The 23,944-nt window shown below is 33.9% G+C and overlaps 1 protein-coding gene across 1 annotated transcript in view; it reads left to right on the plus strand.

The window, feature by feature from the left end:
• Nucleotides 1–14,435, plus strand: part of LOC132555092 (protein Wnt-16-like) — a 45,362-nt gene extending 30,927 nt beyond the window's left edge. The window contains exon 4 of the mRNA XM_060219432.1: nucleotides 11,047–14,435. Within this exon, the coding sequence (XP_060075415.1) occupies nucleotides 11,047–11,511 (465 nt within the window). The 3' untranslated portion in view covers nucleotides 11,512–14,435. The remainder of the gene's footprint in view (nucleotides 1–11,046) is intronic.
• Nucleotides 14,436–23,944: the final 9,509 nt, after the last annotated feature.

Below are 23,944 nucleotides of genomic sequence, written 5' to 3' on the forward strand. Positions count from 1 at the left end.
TAATAGTAAAATGTATTAATGGAAAGATTTATCGCGCTAACGATCACGTGAGAAATGGCGGAAACTCATTTCTAACCCAAACGCCGTTTGCGGAATCATGGCCGAGAAGGCGCTTTCATTTACTTGTTAAACCATCTAATAGTAAAACGGTCGAATGACTTTGAATTGTCCTTGCGCTTCTTTCGTATTCTTTACCGCGACGGTAGTTTACTCGGCGGAAGAAAGCACTTTAAGTCCAAATGTCAAATGTATAAAAGAAATAGATTTATGAATTTCTGTCAACTAAATCGCAATGTTTGCTTTTTCGTCACTCTAGGAATCCATGAATTTAGTCGATTCGTGGACGATACATAAAGTGAAAAGGCATATATTTCTGCTTTCTCCAGCTAAGCACACAGGAAAAACGTAAACTTTACGCTAGTTATCCTAAACACCAGAGGTCGCCTTTGGTTTGGCGAAAAAACCACGAAATTACGTTGATAATGTAATATACAGGTGTGCACTCTCTATCGGTAATCAGAATTCCAAACAGTGAACACATAGGATATGAATACCAGAGGGAATACCGAAGAAATGACTAAACGTTTACGGCTTTCCCCGTTACAAAACTAACTTAAATGGTCCTTACCATTTTCGACAGCTTGATGGTTCGGAAATTATTATGCCATTAAAGCCACCTGCCTCAATTTCACAGCTCTAAATCGATTAATTGGATTTTCTATATTTCACCCTGTTTCGCCCCATATACCACAATAACGACGTCGCGCTCCGAGAATGATTGGAGAGTCGGCGAGTCGAATACACCCGACGCCCAGACCTCCTCGTCATTAATCTAACGCTATAGTTTCCCTGCCGTAAAATTAATCCCAAGAGTTTATAAATGTTCATATATACATAATATGCATTCTGGCATCTGGTCGATAAGACATCGACAATTCTGGACGTGATTTTCTCCAACTAAGGCTAATACATGAGTTGTGTGTAATTGCCGTGTTTACAGCATTCACATAGTGTAAAATCTGTTTTCTTCTTACGTGCGCTAAATGTTGACATTCTTATCTGTATATCTACACAACAAGACATCAGGAAAACAGGTGTACGCTCACGTGTCATTTCATTTAATCAAAAGTGGTATAATAAGAACAATTATTATATGCAAACTATGCGAGAACTACAACTGATTACCAATGTTTAAAACTAGCCCGATTATCATATATTTAAGATGCATTGTTATATGGTATTTTGAGCACCTCTCGGGTGTTCATTATGCAGCATGCAATGCTTCAACACGCCAACGAAAAATAACGAGACACACCATAACAGTCTGTGTGAATCTAGCTAATAGATAAACGTCAACACATAGGGACAATGAGTTCAATTTCTACTCAACACCAAAGTACAACCTAGCCTCGCATCTTTAATAGACAGTGATAAGATTCGAGGACAAAATCAAACTAGCAGAAAGACACACGGTCCTATGTATCGCAACGTCAGAGTCATAAAGCTAGGATACAAGTAATTAGTACCTTTTAGCCAAATACTAAATATAATAAAATCTCATCAAACAGCTGTTTCTTCTTTGTAGGACTCAAAAGTACGCAAGCAAAATACCCCATCAGAAAAGAAAAGAGTAGTAAAAAACGCAGACAATTCCATTTACTGTGGAAAATTCCAGAACTCATCTTTGTTATGTATGAGATTACAGGAGTATTTCAGTTTGAAGTCGATGCGATGCTGAAGAATCTGTTCTATTTCCAGCCAGATTCAATAATTTTGTAAGTGATTTGTAAAAAAACATATTGCCCCAATGATAATTAGTACTTCCTACTTTCAACATTGATTAGCTCCTTTGTGTACACTGAGGGTGTGTGTGGTATGTTCCACAGATAAACAGTGAACTGTCTACATCTACTTAGGTTGAAGGTAATTTTCAATGTCATTTAAGATTAAATAATATATACACATTAGAAATGTCTATCTTTTCTATCAAATGTCAAGGAAAGAAGGAAACAGCACACGCGATTGACAGTAAAGACATCAACAGTTATCGAAGGTGTTTAAAAGAGATATCGTTTTAAATACCATCAATATCTGAAAATGTTTCATTACATCATTATCAGGACTGAAGTTCTTATTACACAACCAATAGAAGATCTAAGTGTGACCTTTCGATGACTACACGGTCACCATCATCAGACAAATGACCAGTGTAGCTCGTACTAGCACGTAGTGTGTACTTTTTAAGAAACCAACCATTTTTTCGACTGTACTTCAATTCTGTGTATACTAAGGTAGAAAATTAATTTTAAAGAAATCATCAAAAAAATGCACAAGATGGTGGCATTTTAATGTGGTTGAAGAAAATGTTCAGTCGGATATTCTTTAATTTTGTGTTGAGGAATTACTTGTACAATATCGAGGTGTTGGAACAAACAAGCTCTGGTAGAAAAGAAAATTAGTTATCAATACTCGAAATAACATTGTACGATATTGAAACACCTTAAACTGACAATCAGCCAATCAAACTCTTATGTTATATACTAAAACACCTGCTGTTGAAAGTGATTCAGAGTACCTTTTGAGCGTTCTTTTCGTCGATGTTGTATTCCAGGTTTCTCCGCTGTGATATCTTTACTTATTTTAGTATGGCCCATTGTATTCACACAGAGAAGGCTATTTTTCTGTCAATCATACATAATTGGATGTCAATTTCCAACTTTAAGCTGTACAGAGAAAATTTCTGAAACTCAATATGATCTTAAAGAGAAACGCATATTTAAAGACAGCTATCATCATTTTTATTTCGGTCTTTGATGGGTCATATGTCATTCTTTAAGTAATTTTTGACAAATTTGCAACCGATAGCGTGAAGAATTATAGGAAGCAATTACCCAATAGTCAGCATAAATCAAAAGACGCACACTATTACATAAACTTTATTGATTTCAGAACAAACGCTTATGCTGTTAAATGTTGATATACTACATTCATTGACAACTTAAGCAATTCTAAATATGCATTAAATATTTCTATTGCACATGATTAAAAACATAATTCCATCTGTTTTACTTAAGACAGATCGAAATAAGATTTTTTCCAACAAGTTTTGACGATTGCAGTCTACATTGTGCTTGCTATTATTGAAATCTATTTCTCCATCTGGGTAACAAATCTGTGAATGTTGTGCTTTACTGCTATTGTATATAATTACCAAGGTGCTGTGGGTTAAGATTGACTCGTATAGGGTTTCTAAGTGTTTTCAGAGTTATGAATCATATGTTGATCATATGAACTTGTACCCGTAGATAGCTACAAAATAAAGACAAAATATGACAGATAATTACAACGAAGATCTGTTATCAGGATGATATGTGTGTTTCTTGATAACCAGGGCCTTTATTGAGCAAGCTTTGAAGAATCTTTCAATATCACAGATTTTTTTGTGAATGTAATATATCAATCATTTGAACAGTTCACAGGGTATACTCGTTGTGGTCATCCATACCTCATTCTGTTAAATTTTAATGCTGCGCCTTCATGGTGTCAGTAAAATCCACCACTTATAGAATCAGAAAAGGTTTATGGAAGACGTCTAAACTAAAAAGATATAATAAGATATCAGAAATACCAATTTAAGACGTGAATCACTTAAATAAAGTGTGTTGATCCTGAATTATGATTTAACAAGGTCGACGTGTCTACAGGATTTCATTTGGGACCGCATTGGTTTATTTCATAATTTCTTCGTAAACTTAAGTTTATGCGATTTGATAGATGAGAAATTTGATTTGTTTGTTATCCAGCGATTGTGAGATCGTATATTTGTACGTCTTAAATTGTTAAATATTAAATGAAAATATTGTTTAAACTAAAATTAGATAAATCAAATACAGAAACCTATCGATATCAATGCAGCACATAGTTACAGTAATTCTACCAATCTTATAATTTTCTGGTGTATAATTTTCAAAATGATTATTCAGTGAAAGAAAATTCAGAACATTGATGAAAATAAGTATGTCTCATATTTAAGGTTTAAAGGTACAGTTGTTGAAGTGTTTCGAGACCCCTAAAGACAAAAACGAACGTGAATGCTTTTAACCTAAACTTGTTATGAGGCATTGTGCGAAGGACTCCTACAAGGCACACTGCATGGTCTTAGTTGATACCATTGACCTTTCGGTTTGTTTAACCTCTTCGAGGTAAAAATTAGGTAAGTAGATTCATTCATGGAATATTTCCCGTAGAAAAATTGACATTCCATTTTGTTTTTGAAAAATATTTTTACTGACAAAGGTTTGGGACTAGTTATAAGGTCACTGGGATTATTTGTTCAAAGATTTTGAGATCACATTCTTATGAAATGATATATAGGATGATTGAGGTTTGTTCAGTGGTGTAGTTTGTGAGAGAAAACAGGTAAAGAACTTTAAATGGTTGTTTAACCCCCAAGATAGAATGGATTGTAATTGAAATGATTGTGAAACCCCGTGGTTGGAATGATTACCATCCCATTGGTTGTATTACCCACGGGAAATGTAGCAATCGCTATTCAATGTGTTGTGTAACCCAACGGGTGTGGGTTGGGGGGTTGGGGTTCAGGAATTTTAATTTAGATATTTTTTAATGCGCGGTGGTTGGGGAAATCATAATTTAAATGGCTCGGTAACCCCAAGAAATTGGATAAATAAAGTGTCCATATAGGAATTTCAGTCACTAAAAGCCTTAGATGAATATAGAAATTTCAGTTACTAAAAGCATCAGTTAAAAATAGAAATTTCAGTCGGTAAAATCCTGAGATGAATATAGGAATTTCGCTCACTAAAAGCGAGTATATATTTGACTCGGACATTGTAAATTTTACTGAACGAGAAAAGGAAACAATCAAAACGTCAACGTTTTAAAGCTGATTTCCTTATTTCAACGCTTTACATACATTGATATTTCCATTCTTCCTTGTTCCAAACATAACTACAATGTATAGTGTATATAAAATATAAATCTGAAATCTATTTTGCTGCATTTAGAAAAAAACCCACTTAATCATAACTTATATCACTGAAAAAAATACATATTACAGTACAATTTTGTTTTTCTTTCTTACTGAAGACTTTGCTTCTACACACCTAATCTCCTTTCATGTCTATTGTAGATTTGATATTTATTTCTTTCTGATTAGTCATGCCTTCAGTTACCATACCCTTTTAGATTTTACCCTATCAGTTGTCATAATATGTTGATCCTATGACATGTGTTGTCCATTTACTTCGATCAATGACGTCTACTTATCGCTAGTCACGATGAAAATTGTTTTCTGCAAATACGTCATTATTTGTGAACGTAAAGCGAATAAAACCGTCAAAAGTATGATTTAAATACTTGGGTTATTGAATATACATGAATACATTATAATATCTAGATGATGATTTTAAATAAGAATATGTAATGGCGATAGTTTATGTGGTCTTTACTGTCATTTAGATAAATTTGTAAGGGGCGAGAAAGTGTGACTTACGTCCCCCAGGGCCTGGTTAAAGAGGTCCTTCCTTGTCAGAATCATGGCATGGTGGGGGGCGGGGGTGTGCTTGCGTCGGCCTTCGGGTTCGTTATAAACCATACCTGTCGGGTTTTGATCGATAACCGCCATATTGATTCTCGCCGCACCATTCTCGTCACGTTATCGACGCACAGGAATGCGGTAATGATATTTATATGATGACGTCATAAACCATGACATGAGACTTTTCATATAGAAGTGAAAAATAGGATATTTTTATTGAGATTTTTGCATATATTATACACGTCCTTTGTGATTTGTCTTCATTAAAACATATCTTGAAAAGTCGTTTTGATCAATTGTTAATGTTATGTAATTGTAGGATGCACATTGCAAAATACAAGCACTCAGACATTCAAACGATGGCATCAGCTGGCTCTCTCTCTGTCAAAGAAATAATTCTTTCCAGACGAAAAGTAATCTTTCATTTTATATCATTAGACTGGTTGCCTTCTTAGTAATTCTATCATTCAAAAGATATTCCAGGTGAGTAAACAATAAATATAAATGATTGGAAATTGTGTAATTCAGTTCCTTTGATATCGGTGACTGTCGTCTGTTTAAATCAAATTGTATCTGGGCTTTCAGTGGATTTCCAGATTGATTTCTCCAAGAAAATTTTATCAAGAACGAAGCCAATATAACTATAGTTCACCAAGACCTCCCAACTGTTGTATGTGATATCTCTCTTACACAGACACAAACTTATCAACAAAAAATAAATAAGAAGATGAACTCTATTTAAAAATGTGAGTTTATCGGATCTTGACAAAGTGAACCGATGAAAGGCCTTTACGCTTTCCCGACATCACCGCTGCGCATCAAAGTATCTTACCTTACTAAACACAATAGAGGCTTGCAGAGGGAGGGAGTGCTCCTGTGCCTATGGGAAAAAAGTTTAATATTACCACTGATAATAAAATAGGGGCTTTATTGAGATCTGAATTGCTTGGGCAGATAGACTGGACATTTTCGTCCTCACGATGATTTACAAGATACCCACAACCTTCATTGAAAAGTACATTTTTGTCGTAAACAAAATTTCTGAACTGTTAAAATAACTGACAATAAATACTCTTCTTTGTGCTTTGTCTTTACTTTTCTATATCTATTAAATGCAATTTTGAGTAGTCAACATTGATTTAAATGTAAATATTTTCAATATCAAATTTTCGCCAGAAATATGTTTCTAAAATGATTTAGAAAAATGTCTAATGTTTCGTTTAGTACTAAAATCATGACTTAAATGTTAATTTTCACCCCCAAAAAAGGCAATCTTTTGTTTTAAAAAAGTCCTGTCAGCTATTGTGTAAACGCAGTATGGTTGCAAGAATATCTGTAGTTGGTAGCACCGTTACCTTACTGCACATCTGATGGTAATAACATTTTATGTGCATTATGTTTTATCGTACACTGCAGCTTTGTAGCCATAATGTTTAGAAACGGCATTAAAGAGATTAGTGTATTTGAAACATTCATATAATTATATCAAAACTAAAGAGAAATGATGATATCATCTTTTTATACCAAATTATGAATGGAACTTTTCAGATATAAACAAGCTTGTGAGTAGATTAATTTCCCCAACTCCTACGATTTTGATAGCTAAAGTTTAACACTATCATCCTAAAGATTACTGTTATACAATCATTAACAGCAACCAAGGAATTATTCATTTATCTAAATAGCACATAAGATTGTCTTGCAGAACCTAATAAAATTTTACGATTTGGATCCTCATGATACATTCAATAGGCTGAATCTTAAAGTACCGGGCATGCTCATCTGTTTCTGAAGAAAATTCGCTGAAGGATTAAAATGACACGAGGTATAGGTATAAAATAAAAAACTAATCCGGACCGGATTAACCAATTCAATCCACCATGTCATGCATGCTATGCAAGAAATTATATAAAATCACATTTTAATGTATTTTTCTGAAGTGTAATATTTTTGTTATGGATTTTAGAATGATTAATCTGATGCCATAGGATCGTAGTTATATAAATATGCATCCGAAATAATTGTTGCGGATCCGGAATGAATTTAAGTGTTGCTATTCATGTTTCTAATTTATCTAATAATTCTCTTTTTATCATGAACGATCATTCATCATCCACTGTTTGGCAGATTTCATGTGAAAACCCCTCGAATTACTGTATCCTGGTTTAATTTGATTCTCTGGGATAAACCGATGCACATGTAAACAGACGTATTTGCAATTATTTCTGACACAAACTGGATCATGCACATTCTGTGGTTTATAATTTGTGTGGAAGCATGTTCAACTCTTTAAAGTACTGATCAGTACAGAATGGCACGTGAAAATAACATTATGAAGCGAGTTAGTAGTAATTGTGTATTTAGATAGGATTGAAATTTGTATTAATGTGTCATCATAAGCACGGATTTAAATTTGCTTTGAGTTTTCATGAAGGACACATTATCTGCTTCTTCATTTAGAAAGAAGACAAATCATCCAATTATGACATGCCTACTTTTATATATTACTAGTTTTTTATATCTGTTTTTAATTTTTAATTTCATCAAAAAACCTTTCAGGATATTCTTCATGCAATTTTAATGAGCATTGAAACATGCGCGTTTGTTTCATCTAAGAGATATTTTATTCATAGTTAAGAACAAATATATAAGCACATATAGATCAGGTATAAACATCAACTTGCTCATTTATAAATTAAATGATTAACACATCAGATTATATATAAAATGACTTTTATGATCGATCCAAAATGACGTAAACGTATTAGTTCTTTGGATAGTCACTAAGGTAAATGAAGATAACAACATGGTAGTTTTAATGTGGCATGTTCAAAGTTGTTAGCCCTCCATCCCCCCACCCCCCACAAACACACACTCACATTACATACATACAGCCTTTATTTTGAGATCCTTACAATACAACGAACCACATGATGTATCATGTTATAATATTATTATCGTTATTTATTTATATTTATAATACATAATATATTTGATGTAATCATTATGCAATGCACTAAGTCACTGATTACGTAATGAAAATAATTTGGCGTAATGCCAAGTATCTGCATTTCTGGAACCTTCTGCATGGCTTCTTTGAGACACGTGTAATGCTTAGCTGAAATGTTGGTAGATATAAGGCCAACAGTATAAAGTCTGCATTAAGGCCTATCAGAGAGATGCTATTTTTCAGAAAAGTCTCCTTGTTCGTTTATTTTCCCCTTTCAAACCTGAACTGAAATCAACATTCTTACATACAGTAAAACTGTTTGCAAGTCATGTGAAATCTTAAGGTGAAATGTTGCCTTTTGATTAACAAAAGTGACAATTTTGACTCAAATTTTAAAGGTCAAACGAAAAGTGATATTATTAATCATCTTATTGCTAGTCTGTATAAGCATAAACTTTAGAAATTGTGGATCTTGGGAACAACAAGTGCACCTGAAGTATGAGGGCTTCATCTAAAGTGCACGTTGTTTTGTATATTTGGATAACCTCTACCCCAAGACGGATGACCTTCTTCGAGGTCTGGCAGCAATTGTGAGCGGTGTTTGTTTACTGCATGAAGATAATTGTAAATGAAAAACAAGATGTGTTTGCTTTGTAATGAGTATGAGGCATCTTTACTGTCTTCGGGTGAACCTTTGTCTTTTTGAAACTGAAGGGAGTATATCATTTATAGGTAAACACCTATTTGTTCAACCTGATGTTTGTAAAATGCATTCCGTTTTTACTATTAATTGCATAAATACGTACAGCATTAACCATTGATATCACGAACCATCCTTAGCATCTGAGATGAAGATGTGACAGGGGATGCACTATAATCTGCATTCTGATGAGATGCCACGATTATTAATTGTTAAGAGAAGAGTTTATCTTTATGCCTACTCTTGCTGAAAGTATTGACAATAGATAATGAAAGAAACTGGAAAAATAAATAACTGAATTTTACCACCACATGTAAACTACAGAAAACGATAAAAAAAAATGATAAAAGTATGCGAGGAACACCAATTGTACAGCTGGACCACGATATATCGCGTATTGCGAGGCACTTTGGCGTAAGATTCAACAGCAACGACAAAATTCGTTTTTTATCCTGATTTATTATCGATTCAAAACGTTTATAAGTATGAGGCGAATTTGTGAATGATTATTGAGGCGATTAATTTTTGCTGATAAACAACAGAGGAGAGAAATATTCGGATGCCTATATATTTCGTGAATATATATCTCCATTAATACGCGGAAAATGGACCAGTCATTTTTAACACCAAAATCACGGAAAAATCAGATGGATTTTTTGACGATTAGTAAACTTAAAAATGCTAAGGGAAAGTCTTCGTAAGGAATTCTTTCTGTGATTGTTTTACATGAAAACATTGACAAGGAGTGGACAGTCACTTCCCAAGGTTGGCTGGGACTAATTGATGGGATTATTTCCTTGCATGGTATTCCTCAAATACTGTACAAATCACAGGGATAACATACTATATAAAACATGTTTAATGTAATGGAGGAATTAAAATGTACCTTTTCGTTTTGTTGTTTCTGTATTTTGTTAAGGAAAGATATTTTTCAACAGGTCACCTTTTCTCCTAAATTGACAAACTGACGTACCGCTCCGTGAAAATATGTTCATGGTTTTAAAGATTGACCTAACGTCCTTGTGAGAGAATCAAGAACTTTAAAAACATGCTAAAATTATTTTCAGATTTATTTGTGCATCTCAGAGCATCTTTTGCTGAAAAATCCATTATATGTACATTTAACAGTTCGAGATTATATAAAAACAAGCAGTTTATTTAAAACTGTTTCTCTAACGACACTATCAGATGGTCGAAGCGGTAATGACTATATTCATGATCTGGGATCGTTACTTCTGCCCTAATTTACTTACGTATCTGTGATTAATCTAATGCTCTCATAGTATTATGGTCTCCGCTTTACGATAAATTATCTCCAGGGAATCTGTTACAGCTTTCCGTCAAGGTATTACCTGTTAGCATTTAGCATGCAATCTTTCCGCGCTGATGGCTCCGATATTCTCTCGGGAACCACAGGAAGTGCTGGATTAATTGTCTGAAATTAAATCTTTCTTCATTTTATCCAAACGTATCAGCTTTAAATCTGTTATAATCAAAATAGACTCTGTGGTTAATATCTGAAATAAAATGATATACTATATTTACAGTTATGTGTGTGATTATCATCTTGTGCGAGGGAACGTAAGAAGCAATTGGATTTATATTTTTCTTTCCATTATTGTATCTCTTCTCTGTAAATGTTTGTAGCAACTCCATCATTACAATATTTTTCATTGTTAATTTATCTGAATCAATATATTAAATTATGAAACAGTACATATGAAACACAAATATGATACATTATTACATTGAAAGATCGCTGATATTGGTCTTCAGGATGCATTTTAACAATACAATGAACGACATATGATTACTAAGCAATATTTATATTTACAGGTCATAGAAGGGTCAATGAAACTTCGGTGTCGTTGTCACGGTGTCTCTGGATCATGCGCAGTGCAGACATGTTGGAAAAGTCTGCCGGATTTCCATCAGATTGGCGAAAAACTGAAAACAAAATATGAATGGTCAGTAAGGATTGCAAGACGAGCACGAAACAGACTTCGAAGGCGTGACAAGACCAAAAGGAACGTACCAGTGGAGGCAGATAATCTAGTATACGTCCATCGGTCCCCGAATTACTGTCGATCAAACCCTAAAAAGGGTATTCTTGGAACACGGGGCCGTTTGTGCAACAAGACTGTGAGTGGTCCTGAAAGCTGTGACTTACTCTGTTGTGGGAGGGGCTATAATACTCAAGTGCTGAGACACGTGGAGCGCTGTCACTGTAAATTTATATGGTGTTGTGATGTGCAGTGTAAGAAATGTGAAACGCTCATCGACAAATACACATGTAAATGATATTGACGTAAGAAGGTGATGGACAGTTGTTAAAAATGTGATTCAGGGCCCAAAACGTACTTACCATGTCTTTTTTCGACGTCAAATCGGATTTGCTGTCATGTGTGAAAACGACAAAACACGCGGACAAGTTCGGTTCTGATAGGCATGTCAGTAACAGCGACAGCGCATGTCCAACGGAAATGCTTCGTCGGGGTTGATTCCATGATGCTTAAAATAGCATGCTCACGAACTTGTTGCCGCCGACGTATAATTTGATATAATGTGAAAAATGTTATACTTTGTAACTCAACTTAGATAAGAACGTAGCGTTTCAATTAGGGCAATGACTGGTTTTTTTTTTTATTTCGTTGGTTATGTGCATTGTACACAATTTATTTTTTTTTAAATTTTGTTAAATGTTTTACATTCAATCACTATTAACCAAACATAACATCACACCATCAGTAATTACTTGCTGTCAAAACATCCAGTGCACGTAAAGTCGAGACAACATGCGACCTTTTGATGCCAGTGGATAAATGAGATGTTCTGGTTTATCTTTAACGATAACACGATATTTTCAACAAGGATGCATGCTACTGTTACAAATATAGTTGTGATTTTTGTTAGAATAATTTCCCTTGTTTTTATATGTCTAATTATGTAGGATTAATATCAATTGTTTTGTAAATCGGCATAAAATGAGCTTAATGTCGTCACGTAACATTGCATGTATCTTCCACGGACAAAAAATGTCTGATATACACTTACATATAAAGTAGAATTAAGACTTGTTTCATGCATTTGTGCCCACAGTTATTTAAGACTTGTTTCGTGCATTTTTGCCCACATAGTTATTTTCATGACCGGAACTCATATAAGATAAACGTGACTTCATGCGGCAACATGTCAGTAACTCAACAACGATTTTTTTTAGTTTGTCATTCATTTTTGTAACCGAATAAGATGTTGATTGTAGAGGTCTTGCTGTCTAAATCAATCGATACAGTATAATTAGTTATACGCCAACAATTATAATTATCAAAGACAAATGTGACAAGTGTTTAATTAATTTCAACCCTATTAATTTGACACTGTCACACCGTCATACAAACTGCGCACAGGCAAACATTTGTTTTATTATGTGGAGCAGTCATTATCTCGATTTGGTGTCGTATAAGTGTCAAGTGGACTAATTGAGGGACCAGGGACCCAGTTTTCGGACTTTGGCGATTATGCCAAGAGGGTACCTGTCTGATCAAATCAAACAAGGGCACAGAAAGTCTTTAGGAGATCCACTTCATTTTGATTTCAAACGACTGTTTTTATCATTCAGATAAAAGATATTATACCCTTGTAATTGACTCGGTATCCACGCTCTGCAAGCAGAGAGCAATTAACATGTGTAACGCTAGCAGTTTTATTTGGCATCGGCATTACACATAGCAAGTTGTGATCAAAGGCAGCGAGTAATGAATTCTCCAGTTATTACAACATAAAGCCGGAAAGTCTCTCTCCGGCTCACAACAGTTGTTTAGGCACTGCCTTTGAAACGCGTAAAGCCCTAGTAAACCTACGTAATTTATGTCTTGGAAGAATCCTTCTGTATGATCCGTTCTAGTCAATTGGAAAACAGACGGACGAGAAAACGAACTAAGCTGAATAGTGTTTTTCCAGTTGTGAAGTTTTAACTTTTGAAAAATTATACCTAGATACATTTGTGTGGAAACAGCTTGAGTAAATAACAGAAAGGCAATGTTTTTTTCACCATGTACCAATTATATATACGAATGATAATGCTTCAACTATCAACTAACCACCGATATCAAACGGAAGCACCTGTCATTAAACATGGTCTCTCGTGCTAGCAAATTCACAACACTTGTGTAAATCTCTAAAGCGGCAAATGACACCGTTATCTCAGTTAATCGAGGACACAGTCAGCCCTGTAGATTTTTCAGAAGTTTTAGAAAATACCGGAGATTAAGTAACTGTAAAAAGACTTGAGAATAAGCTCATAATAACTTGTGAAGCTAGATGTTGCTTTATATAAGTGATATTTTCACAAACATTAAACAACTCAGAAATTAAGAAATACCGTATGAAGGACTTGAAAACAAAAATTTCATGTAAGTTCATGTTTCCATATTTTGATTGTAGTTCTCCTTGTGTCTAAAATATTTGATTATGAAATAAATAGTAATTATTTTAGAAAATTGTAAACCGATGCAGAAAGGAAACTTAATGAAAATAACCATTTGTACGATGGTCACATTCATGCACTTCTGAGACAGGTATGGTAATCAAGATCAGAAAAGTCCCAGGAAAACTCAAAATCAGAAGATATTTTGTAGACAACTTCGTATGCTGAAAGAATTCCGGGGAAAATGTCGAAATCCTTCAATTACTATTGGTCAGTATCTGCATCGTATTGTTCACCTGAAAATAAAATCTTCCGTCGTTTGTTTCACGTCAATTAAGATTCGTCTATTTTGTAATTGCTATCTTTTTGCAATATGAAGAAATTATCAATATTTCTATAAAATTGACTTTAAAATAAAAATCTTTGTCTGTGTATGGCAGTAGAAATGTACATGTTTGAAATTAAACAACTAAGCATATAAAATCAATCTGCATTTGTATATACATGTGTATTTTCAACAAATCGTATCCATTCACTTATGAGCCCAAAACCACGATTTTACTTATATCCCAAGCAATGTTGTCTCATCGTAAATTAGGTTGTAATTTTATTCTTTGAATTTTAATTTAATAAAAACACTACTTATCATCTTGCATTGTAAATATAAACATTTGAGATTTGTAAATATACAGAAAATATTTTGTCAACTGTTTTTGTCATAATTACGATATTTACTGTATGCATGTACAATTCACACCCAGTTGTATATTTATACTTGCAATAATATCTAAAACAAGGATTATATTGTATGTGTTGTATTTGTAAATGAATGTCAAAATATAATTTATATCAACCAAAGTATCAGCGTTGTGGTTAAGAAATTATGTTTCCGCGGTAACACGCATCATTTACACCAATTATGTCCTATGGTCCTCCTTACGTATACTGAATAGCTGTTTTCCTTTGGTTGAATTTTGGATGATTTATTAGCAAACAGGATGTATTCATAAACGGCAGGTTGGGTTTCTTCATTAATCAGCAAAAAGAACACCGACTTGTGACCAGAATTAAAAACAAAACAACAAAACTTTGAAGAAACTGGTACAAAACATGGATAAAATAAAGATTTACATGGAGAATCATATGTGCAGGGGTAATAAGACCAGGTGTTTCGGAAGGGTAAAGCGTCTTCTGCTTTATCGACGACATCCACCTTGTAAATCTTGGTCTAACCAGGTAAATAATATCATGTCCTCAAACCGAACACTTCCAACTTTATATTGAACAAGTAATAATTTGTAATAAAATTGTAAAACTTTCCTGTAATCTTTAATAAGTTTATTATCAGGATTTCGCGGTGTAATTCTTTTTCTCAGAAATAATGAAAAATAAAAACGTTTTCAGTATGCATGTCTTTGGTATTGTGGGGATAGATAGTGTATGCAAAAGAGTTGACGGAGCTTTGACATTTGACTAAGAGTGTTCCCGTGTACCTCGCACGCCCAGATTATCGGTGTTATAATATCACACATACAAATTGTAATGAATAATTTTGTGTAGCGTTGAATGATAACTAGACAATTATAATACTGTGTGTTTTAGGAGTCATTACGTGACTGGCAGTATATTTTATTTAAGTAAAATAGAACGAAGTTTAATGTAATCAGTTGTCCGGGAGATATTCCAGCATACACTTCTTCAAGAACATCTCTATAACATTAGATTGAGTATTTGACAACATTTTACAACAAGACAGCAAATATAATCAATTATGCAACTGATATTAAATAGATAAAAACACCATATTTCAATAAGCCAATAACTTAGCCTTTATTAGGTTAACATTGACAGAATTCCCTATTAGGTATTCAAGCGCTAATGCGATTTTAACGAATACCAGCTGCTGCGATGCAGTTCTAAATTGATATAATAGACACCTCCACCAACTTGACGAGTAATAGATACATAAAGATTTTTTAATGTTAACGAAACTGCTATGGTAGTAACCTCTCAAAAGTTTATTACTGGGTAGCTGTATAAATATATGCAAAATGTTAAAAAAAAAATATGCGATATTATCTTAAGACAACATGGATTTAAAAAACAGCTTAAGACAGGAAATAAGGAACAGCAAGAAGCTGTTGTAATTATAAATATTGGTAATTCGATCAAGATGTTAATTACTCGTTAAAATAACAGAGGTAATTAAGGAAATAAACAAGGGAGAAATAAAGTAGAAAGATGCGCTGTTTATAAATAAAACATAAAGTGACGCAAAACCCATTCAACAGGAATTACACTTACTGCACGACTAGCCATGACTGACAAACATCAAAACATCTCGGTACATTACTCACAATTGTAAGAATTAAGAGGAAGTAGTTATGTTCGTATGTCTCTGAAATATCATTTTTAAATTTATTTATTTGGCAAGAGACTATGACATCAGTACGATCAAAAGCAATCTAACGTAACAAATGCTAATATAAGGGCTTTTTAAAACAAAAATATTTGTGCAACAAGAACACGCGTCAACAAGCACATACCATGCACCATATTTACACACTTCTACATGCTGTTCGAGATCAAATTTGTGTTTGAACCCGGTCCTCAACAACCATATTGTTATTTCAAGTACATCTAGATCTGATACATCAATGGGTTTTTTTAATGGAGGACACAGATATGACATCATATCGACATCCGTGTGTATAAATTTAACAGGTCAAACACGACTGAATTCCTCTAATCCCTACAAACCCAAGAATACCTACCCTCCCCACGTGCTTAAAGAGCCAGACCCTCTCCTCGACCAATATGATTTTATATATATAAAAAAAATCATGATTTTCTATTTTTCTCGGGTAGCAAAAAGTTCTGATTAACCCTATAATACCTCAATTTCAAAGTAAATCACTACCAAACTAACGTAATAGATAGTTTTAAAAAAGAATTCGAAACGACTCGGTGCTAATTCATAATTATGCGGGAAGTCCTGTCCTCTGACGCATGCGCAAAGAACTGTAAATTAATCTTCTGTCTTCCAACATGGAAAGCGTGCGAGAGAAGCGGGGAAGAAACGTGTTATGACGGACTTTGAGGCGAAAAGAAGGAAGATGGCAGCTGGTTCATACTCTGTATCGCTCTCTGTTTGGCTCTCTCCGTGTAGTATCACTCTAAAATCATATTCATAAATACTCTTATAATCGAATATTCGCTTTAGGGAGATCCATTTCGCGATGTTCTATATGTTCGTTACCATATTGTAGCCCCCATTTGAGGGCTTCTTTGCAATTAATCGTAGTTTTTCTCGTAATCTGCACGTTTTTGTGTCATATCTAAACATTGAAAGATGTGATCAATACATGCGTTATATGATTTCCATATAGGATATAAAGAGTATTGATTGCATTTATCAGTAAAATCTCTTTACAAGCGATGTCACATGGACGTACTACTCACCTCTTCCTCCATCTTTGTTTTGGTTCTGACCGCGTCTGAACGTATCACGTGACTTTTCCTCATCAATATTCATATCCTGGTGTTGATTTATGAGACTAATTCCGGCACAGATATCTCCGGTACCCTTTCAATTTCAAGTCCGAAACTTTATACAAGTCTTTATCTACATATTATCTATTAGTATACAACAACATTTCCAGCCAATAAAATATGAAAAAAAATCTATAACGGAGTGGGTCAGACTCTTTAAAATTCGAAATGAATAACATACATTGCCAACTGAACCCTATGCGAACAAGCTACGAACTACGAGTATTTGGTATATAATTAAATAGAATTTGCAGTTCCAAGATACTTAACCAATTTCCACACCTTTCGAGAAAGGGACAGCCAACCTGTCAACTCTGTCCCTAGATTGGCCTCCAAAAAATACACCAAATCACATCACAAAACATGTAGCGACATGCTACCAATTTTCATACAATTCGAATTTTTTCCATGAACATAATTCAAACTCTCAAATATACCACATTACGTTTATATTTCAGAAACTGTCTTACTGATATATCTATCATAATCAAGACAAACGTTTCAGCTGTTTCCCTGTGTGGGATAGTTCTGGTAAAATTCAATATCTTTTTCAACACAAAGAAACTGCTATATTGTAAAAAATCAGATTCTTCTAACCGATACGGCACAACATAATATTTTATTCTACATCAGGAAAATGTCGTCTTGATGTCAATATTCAAACAAAATGGTATTTTTCTTAAATTCAAGAAATTGATTTAACCAAAGAAAAAAAAGAAAGAAAAGATTAATGTAAAAGTTGTTTATAAAGAAGAAAAATATCCTGATATTGAATTGTGTTTACGGGGATTAAAATATGATTTAGAAGTGATAAAAATCCAATTGAAGTCAGATTTTTTTTACTATGACGATAATGAATCACCACGAACCAAATCAATATTACGTTACCTAGTCTATGTGAATCAAACCGCGGATAATGTGACAACGTCTCTTCCAGACAATTGATTTCTATTAGGTATAGGTTTCCTATTACAGTCGTTCTCCAGGATCCAGGATTCCAGAAAGCATTTGTTACAAATAGTGCAACATTTCTCTCCATAATTGTATCATTTCATTTCTTCTTTGTAATTTCACCGTCTTGATGTATGAAAATAGTCCACACATCTTTATTAGGAATACACATTGGAATGAAACCGGAGTGCGACTAAATGTATATGACAAGACAAAAAATAAAATTTTAAAAACGTTTGTGATCAGGAAATACAAGGGAAAAAATCGATATATTGACGAAATCTTACTCCAAATTCAAAGTCTATGAAACTAAGACAAATAAAAATATGGAGACCTTTTACTGTTTCTGAAAGTGAATTAAATTTTACACATATCAACAAGGCCAAACAGTGGATATTCACTAAGGGCTTCCTCTAATCATCGCTTATCGGGAACGTCCAACACAATAATGGCGATAACACAGACGACGATGATGATCACGGCTATAAAAGTAGACCTTGTCGGTACATCCACATCATATAATAAAATGTGTGACATTCATTCCAACTATCTTTAATCTGTATCTTTAAAAATACACTTAAAGTCTTTGTGGTGAAAAACCGTTCTGTATACGACATTCATTCGGAAACTAGCATTCCATAAAGAAGACATATGAACCAATATCATTATAACATCAAAGACTGAATATGTTTTATGTGAGTCGCTTGAAAAACAACTTTTCATAAAGTAATTCTAAGCCAACGTACCTTATCACCAAAGCCAAGTTTCACAGGTTGATTTTAACTCGAGGTGTTTTTAAGATCGATAGCACAAACGATCACTCAACACACAAGATTTTACCTCGCACAATGTTATTTGTTTTTGTATTACTGTTAAAGTTTACTTATACGTGTAGTGTTAAATTTCCTTGAAAACAACACTGTCTTGACAATTCAGAGGCATAAAAACTGGGATTAGAGACGTCATTCAAGGTCAATTTGAATGAATGCCAGGGCCACATAAATCATAAAGTCAACAAAGTGTAAGTAATTTGTTGAAAGATGTGTGTAGTTTTACCAGTCATGTTTATATCTTAACTGTAATCACGTCACGGGGAAAAAACGTTGGAATTGGTCGTAAAACCAACATCATTAAATGATATCAAAAGATAAACTGAACTCCAAACTAGTATTATCCCTGAATAATTGCCAACATTTTATGCCTATTGTGATACATTTTATGTTATGTTCATCCAAAATAATGTCTTTATGCCACTTTGAATTAGAAGGGGGGCGTTGAATTAATTGCACAGACCGTAAGTGTACTTGAATTAAAGGGAGGTAACTAGATTGATTGCATAGTCCAATGTGTACAGAGATTTGAAGTTAATTGAGCGGTAAATAAGACATTTGAAAGAGCTGAATCTGTGATGCGTACCATCTACAATCACTGCAAAAGGATATTGCACAGTATGTGTTTCTCTTAGGTGTCAAAGGTCTCGATTTCCTCCACGGAATGCAGGGGCGTAAATGCTTTATCCATACCTCATATATTGCACAAACGCTTTGGTTTCTGTGTAAAGGCTTAATCTACACAAAATCAGAACCGTCTGTGAAGATCAAACGTATATCATTGAACAGCATTGCCTGCTTACAAGATTTCGTACCCAATAGTCGATCCTCTGACTGAATTACTTGGAACAATTAATCTCCACGTTTGTATGCAGAAAATCATATTTCAGGGAGGGTATGAGCAAAACGATTTTGTGTAAAATCAGAAAGGACGATTACAATTTATTGTAAAAACAGGAAAAGTTAAAAATATATTTATATATTAAATGGGTTTCAATTTTAGATGAAATCATGTACAGGACTCGTACCACATTAAATGTATCAATGTGAAAATGTCACTGATTTTGTTACCAATAGGTGAATTAACAACGATAATTCCGTGGTATTTCTTGATAAGATATAAAGAATCTTCGTTCATTATCATAATTTAATTTCTATCGCCATAAGGAATATCATTTCAATCATTAATGAAATAGTTAGCACAAACATTTAATATTTTCAGTAAATGCCAAAGTCAGGTACGTATAACATTAAAACTATAATTGATAGATTATATGAATGAAAAAAGAGAAAGATGAATTAGCTAAAATATCTTTGAATGTTATTTGTTAATGATATATGTATCTTGAATGATCTCAGGTAAGTACATACGCTGTCATTCGGAGAGGCCGTTTTCACCAAACTATTGAACCATATTATTGCAATAATGACAAATAACCTATCGAAATATTTATATTCGCATGTGAAATTGATAAATCGTGGAGCAGACGACAACTGATTCGGGCGGAAAAGATATATGTGGTTAATTAATACTGTTACCGATTTACGGTAGATCACGTCTCCGCGAAATCGAACAACTGTCATGTGTTTAAGACCACTGCACAGTTTGTAGGTGGTAAGATCAGTCAGTGTTGCCATTAACGGCTGTTCGAGGACACTATCCCCTTAGCCACAGGACAAACAGGTGATCTTTTATTGACAGCCATATTAATTTACTGCAGTGTATCAAACCGATCACGTGAAATCTCCGGGCGTTAGTATATATGTACGTTACCATGTGTCTTTATCATTAACCACAGATACAAATACATACCTGTCTGATATCACACCTGAAGCAATAAACATATCCATTTTTTTCTTACACAATTAACGAGTTTTTCCCCTTTTTCGTTACACCTGTACACGTCTCTAAGAGGATTTAACTTATTTTAGTTATACTTGGTAGTTTATCACCGAAATATATTATATACTTATATATTTTTGACGTTGAAACACAATTGACTAAGGAAGATCGTTTTCGACTGGTGTCCTGTGGGAACCTCAAACGAAACCTCCTAGCCAGGAAATTCCAAAACTGTCGAAGTGACGTTATAGATTTTGTCTAGAATTCTACTTATTAACAAGTATTCGCATGTTCTGTCGGTTACCATCACCACTTTCTGTTGTTAGTAAAATCCGAGAAAAATTTATGGTCACCATCATTAAGTTTATTGGAAGCTACATAGATATGTTTGTTTACGTGCATAAGAAAAATGTTAGATGTCCCTTGATTTCTATATTTATCAACATGGACAGCTCTAAATCATTCTTTAACGCCGTATTTTCCAACATTCTTCCTGTCCCGAAACTTTTACACAATATTTTTACTCGTTGAAAATATTTTGAATTTGACTTTTAAATAGTATTCGAAATGTCCTTGACTTTGCGTGTTTCGGATAATATCTCTGAAGTAACATCACGCAAAATAAGAGGTAAGCGAAATGATCACAATAAAATGAAGCAGTATTGACTGTCACTATTTGTAATATCACGAAATCCTACACAGATCAACAGCGATCAGCTAGCTTTGAAGGATATCAGAGACAGGTATGCATATCAGATCTCATTTCATTCAACTTTGGTACCAATTAGCATTAATGTGACATATTAATTAGCCTATCTGAGTGGTAAGTCGACCGTGCTGTCACATGTCGACAGTCCCTAACGAACGGGAACACGTTACCATGCCAGGACTCTGTTATTTACAATATCATTAACGTTTGATTTATATCCGTATCTGAATTGATCTTTTTATCATCCTTTCAAACGTTTTTCAAATATTAATCAGTTTAATACAATGGTAAGCCTCTGTTGGTTTGAACCATACATACATATCACTTTAACGCATTGAAGTCCACTCACATGCCGGAGATTCCTGAAACCTATTACGACTGGCATTTATTTCAATACTTAGAAATCATTTGTACCGGAGGTTAGATTGTGATGATTCCTAAAACGATGTCAATGTTATACATGTAAAATCTTATATCAGTTTTTGTTTCATATGAATATTGTGAAAGATTTTTTAAATTTTTTTGTAGGCGTGGCGAGCCAAAAATTTAACTTCAAGACGAGTTTCATAAAATCTCACATAAAATGAAAAGAGATTTAAGGACCGCTTAATCACATCGAAAAGAAGATGGACAAAATCAAACGGAGGCAGTTTTTTTGTGCCGTTATCAGTTCATGACGTAACGTCATTATCCATATTTATGACATCACAATAGATTTCTGACTGGCGTAGTTAATGAAATCACCCTAATATATATCAGAAATATTACACGGGCGAACTCACTGGACAACAAGCTGATTATGTGATAAAAGAGAGTATATTGATGAAGTGAGAGCCAAAAATTTGGTGTAGAGATATTGAGTAGAAAGAATAAATTGGAGTGTATTGGAAACAATTGTAAATTATGACACGGAAGAATAAAACTTCATTCTAATCAATAGTACTGATTACCGAACATGTTTAAAGAAACAAGACACGTATGTATAAAGTTCTGTTAGGATTATCTATTATTGTCAAGAAAGATCTTCAACTTAAAATTATCTATACAAGTAGGGTAATATTGGTACAGCATTTCAATAGAACATTGGCTATGTATGATATAAACTGCTGTGATTATTTCAATATCACAACTAACATGGGTATATAATTCTTAAGATTGATAACATTTTGTATGCTTTGATACGATCTGATATTCATTTCGGGTCATTTCCAAAGAATCACGTCAGATTACTTCAGAAACAGTTTAACAAAATGTCCTTCTTCTATGTTTTCAATAAAATGATTTCCGCGGAGCCGAAAAAAAACACAGTTTGAAGTATAACCACGAATATACCTAATCTTGAAATCAAACTGTCGCGCAGTATGTTAATGTTATACCCTAACCTGAGATACAGATTACGGAGATATCCGTAAGGAATATAAGAGTAAGTTCCCCTTACACACATTTTTATCAGTGTACTAAGAAAAAATTACCCGAGTGTCGTCCTTAAAAATGTTTCATGTTCATTATCAATAAAACTAATCCTTGTTATCTCTTTACAAAAAGCTTAATATGTGTGCCTTTATTTGGAACTCTTTAGCAAAGGAGACCGCAAAGTCAGGAAGGTTGTGACGTCTTTAATAAAGGTGATGTAATCCAGATTGGAAGAGTCAAAATTTTGACTGTTGATATTCCCATTGCCCAAACTTTATATTACAGCTACAGGAAAAAGTATACAGAATTTTATCAACAAATTAGCTTCTGACATGCTTGTTTAAAATGATGTCAGACTATGAATTTAAAATGACTTAGACACTTTACCACTCATTCACAACGTAAGGGTGTAACTGTAGTGTATTCAGAGGAAAACGAGAAGCTAGCTTTGACATTTAGCAGGTGAAATATAGATGTTAAAATTTAATGAGGTGTGTCGGGGATTTTATCAACCGCAGCCCGTGGAGGTACGAGATTTGATCACTTCGTTAAGTGGTGCTTGCCTTTTATATTCGTTCTTGCCAAAAAAAAGGGCACGATGTATTCAAAATTATCAGAGCAAGGTGAAAAGTGAAAAATTCATTGATAATTTACACTGAAGTATCTTGTTAATATCATATATACATACATACATACGTCCGTCGTAAAAAGGCGGTATACATCTCTATCTAACATTGTAACGTCGTGTTTCTCTACTATTCACATTTATCATTTAAAAAAAGAACGTGTTTAAATTATACGGTAACAAGTAAACAAAAGTCAAACACAATATCCTTTACCAAGTTTACCATACATTGCTAGGTGAAAAATGATGTCTATATGCTTTGTCGTTGATCTATTGGTAATATACGAATCAAGAGGTTGAGTGGATAGAGACTGTGATGGGAGTGTGTAGGAATATGTAGTGACTTCAGAACGGAAACAACGAGAGCCTAAATCTAAGCACGCGT

The sequence above is a fragment of the Ylistrum balloti genome, unplaced genomic scaffold (assembly GCF_031769215.1).
Source record: "Ylistrum balloti isolate Yb309-2 unplaced genomic scaffold, AGI_CSIRO_Ybal_v1 Utg370452, whole genome shotgun sequence".
NCBI classification, from domain to species: domain Eukaryota; kingdom Metazoa; phylum Mollusca; class Bivalvia; order Pectinida; family Pectinidae; genus Ylistrum; species Ylistrum balloti.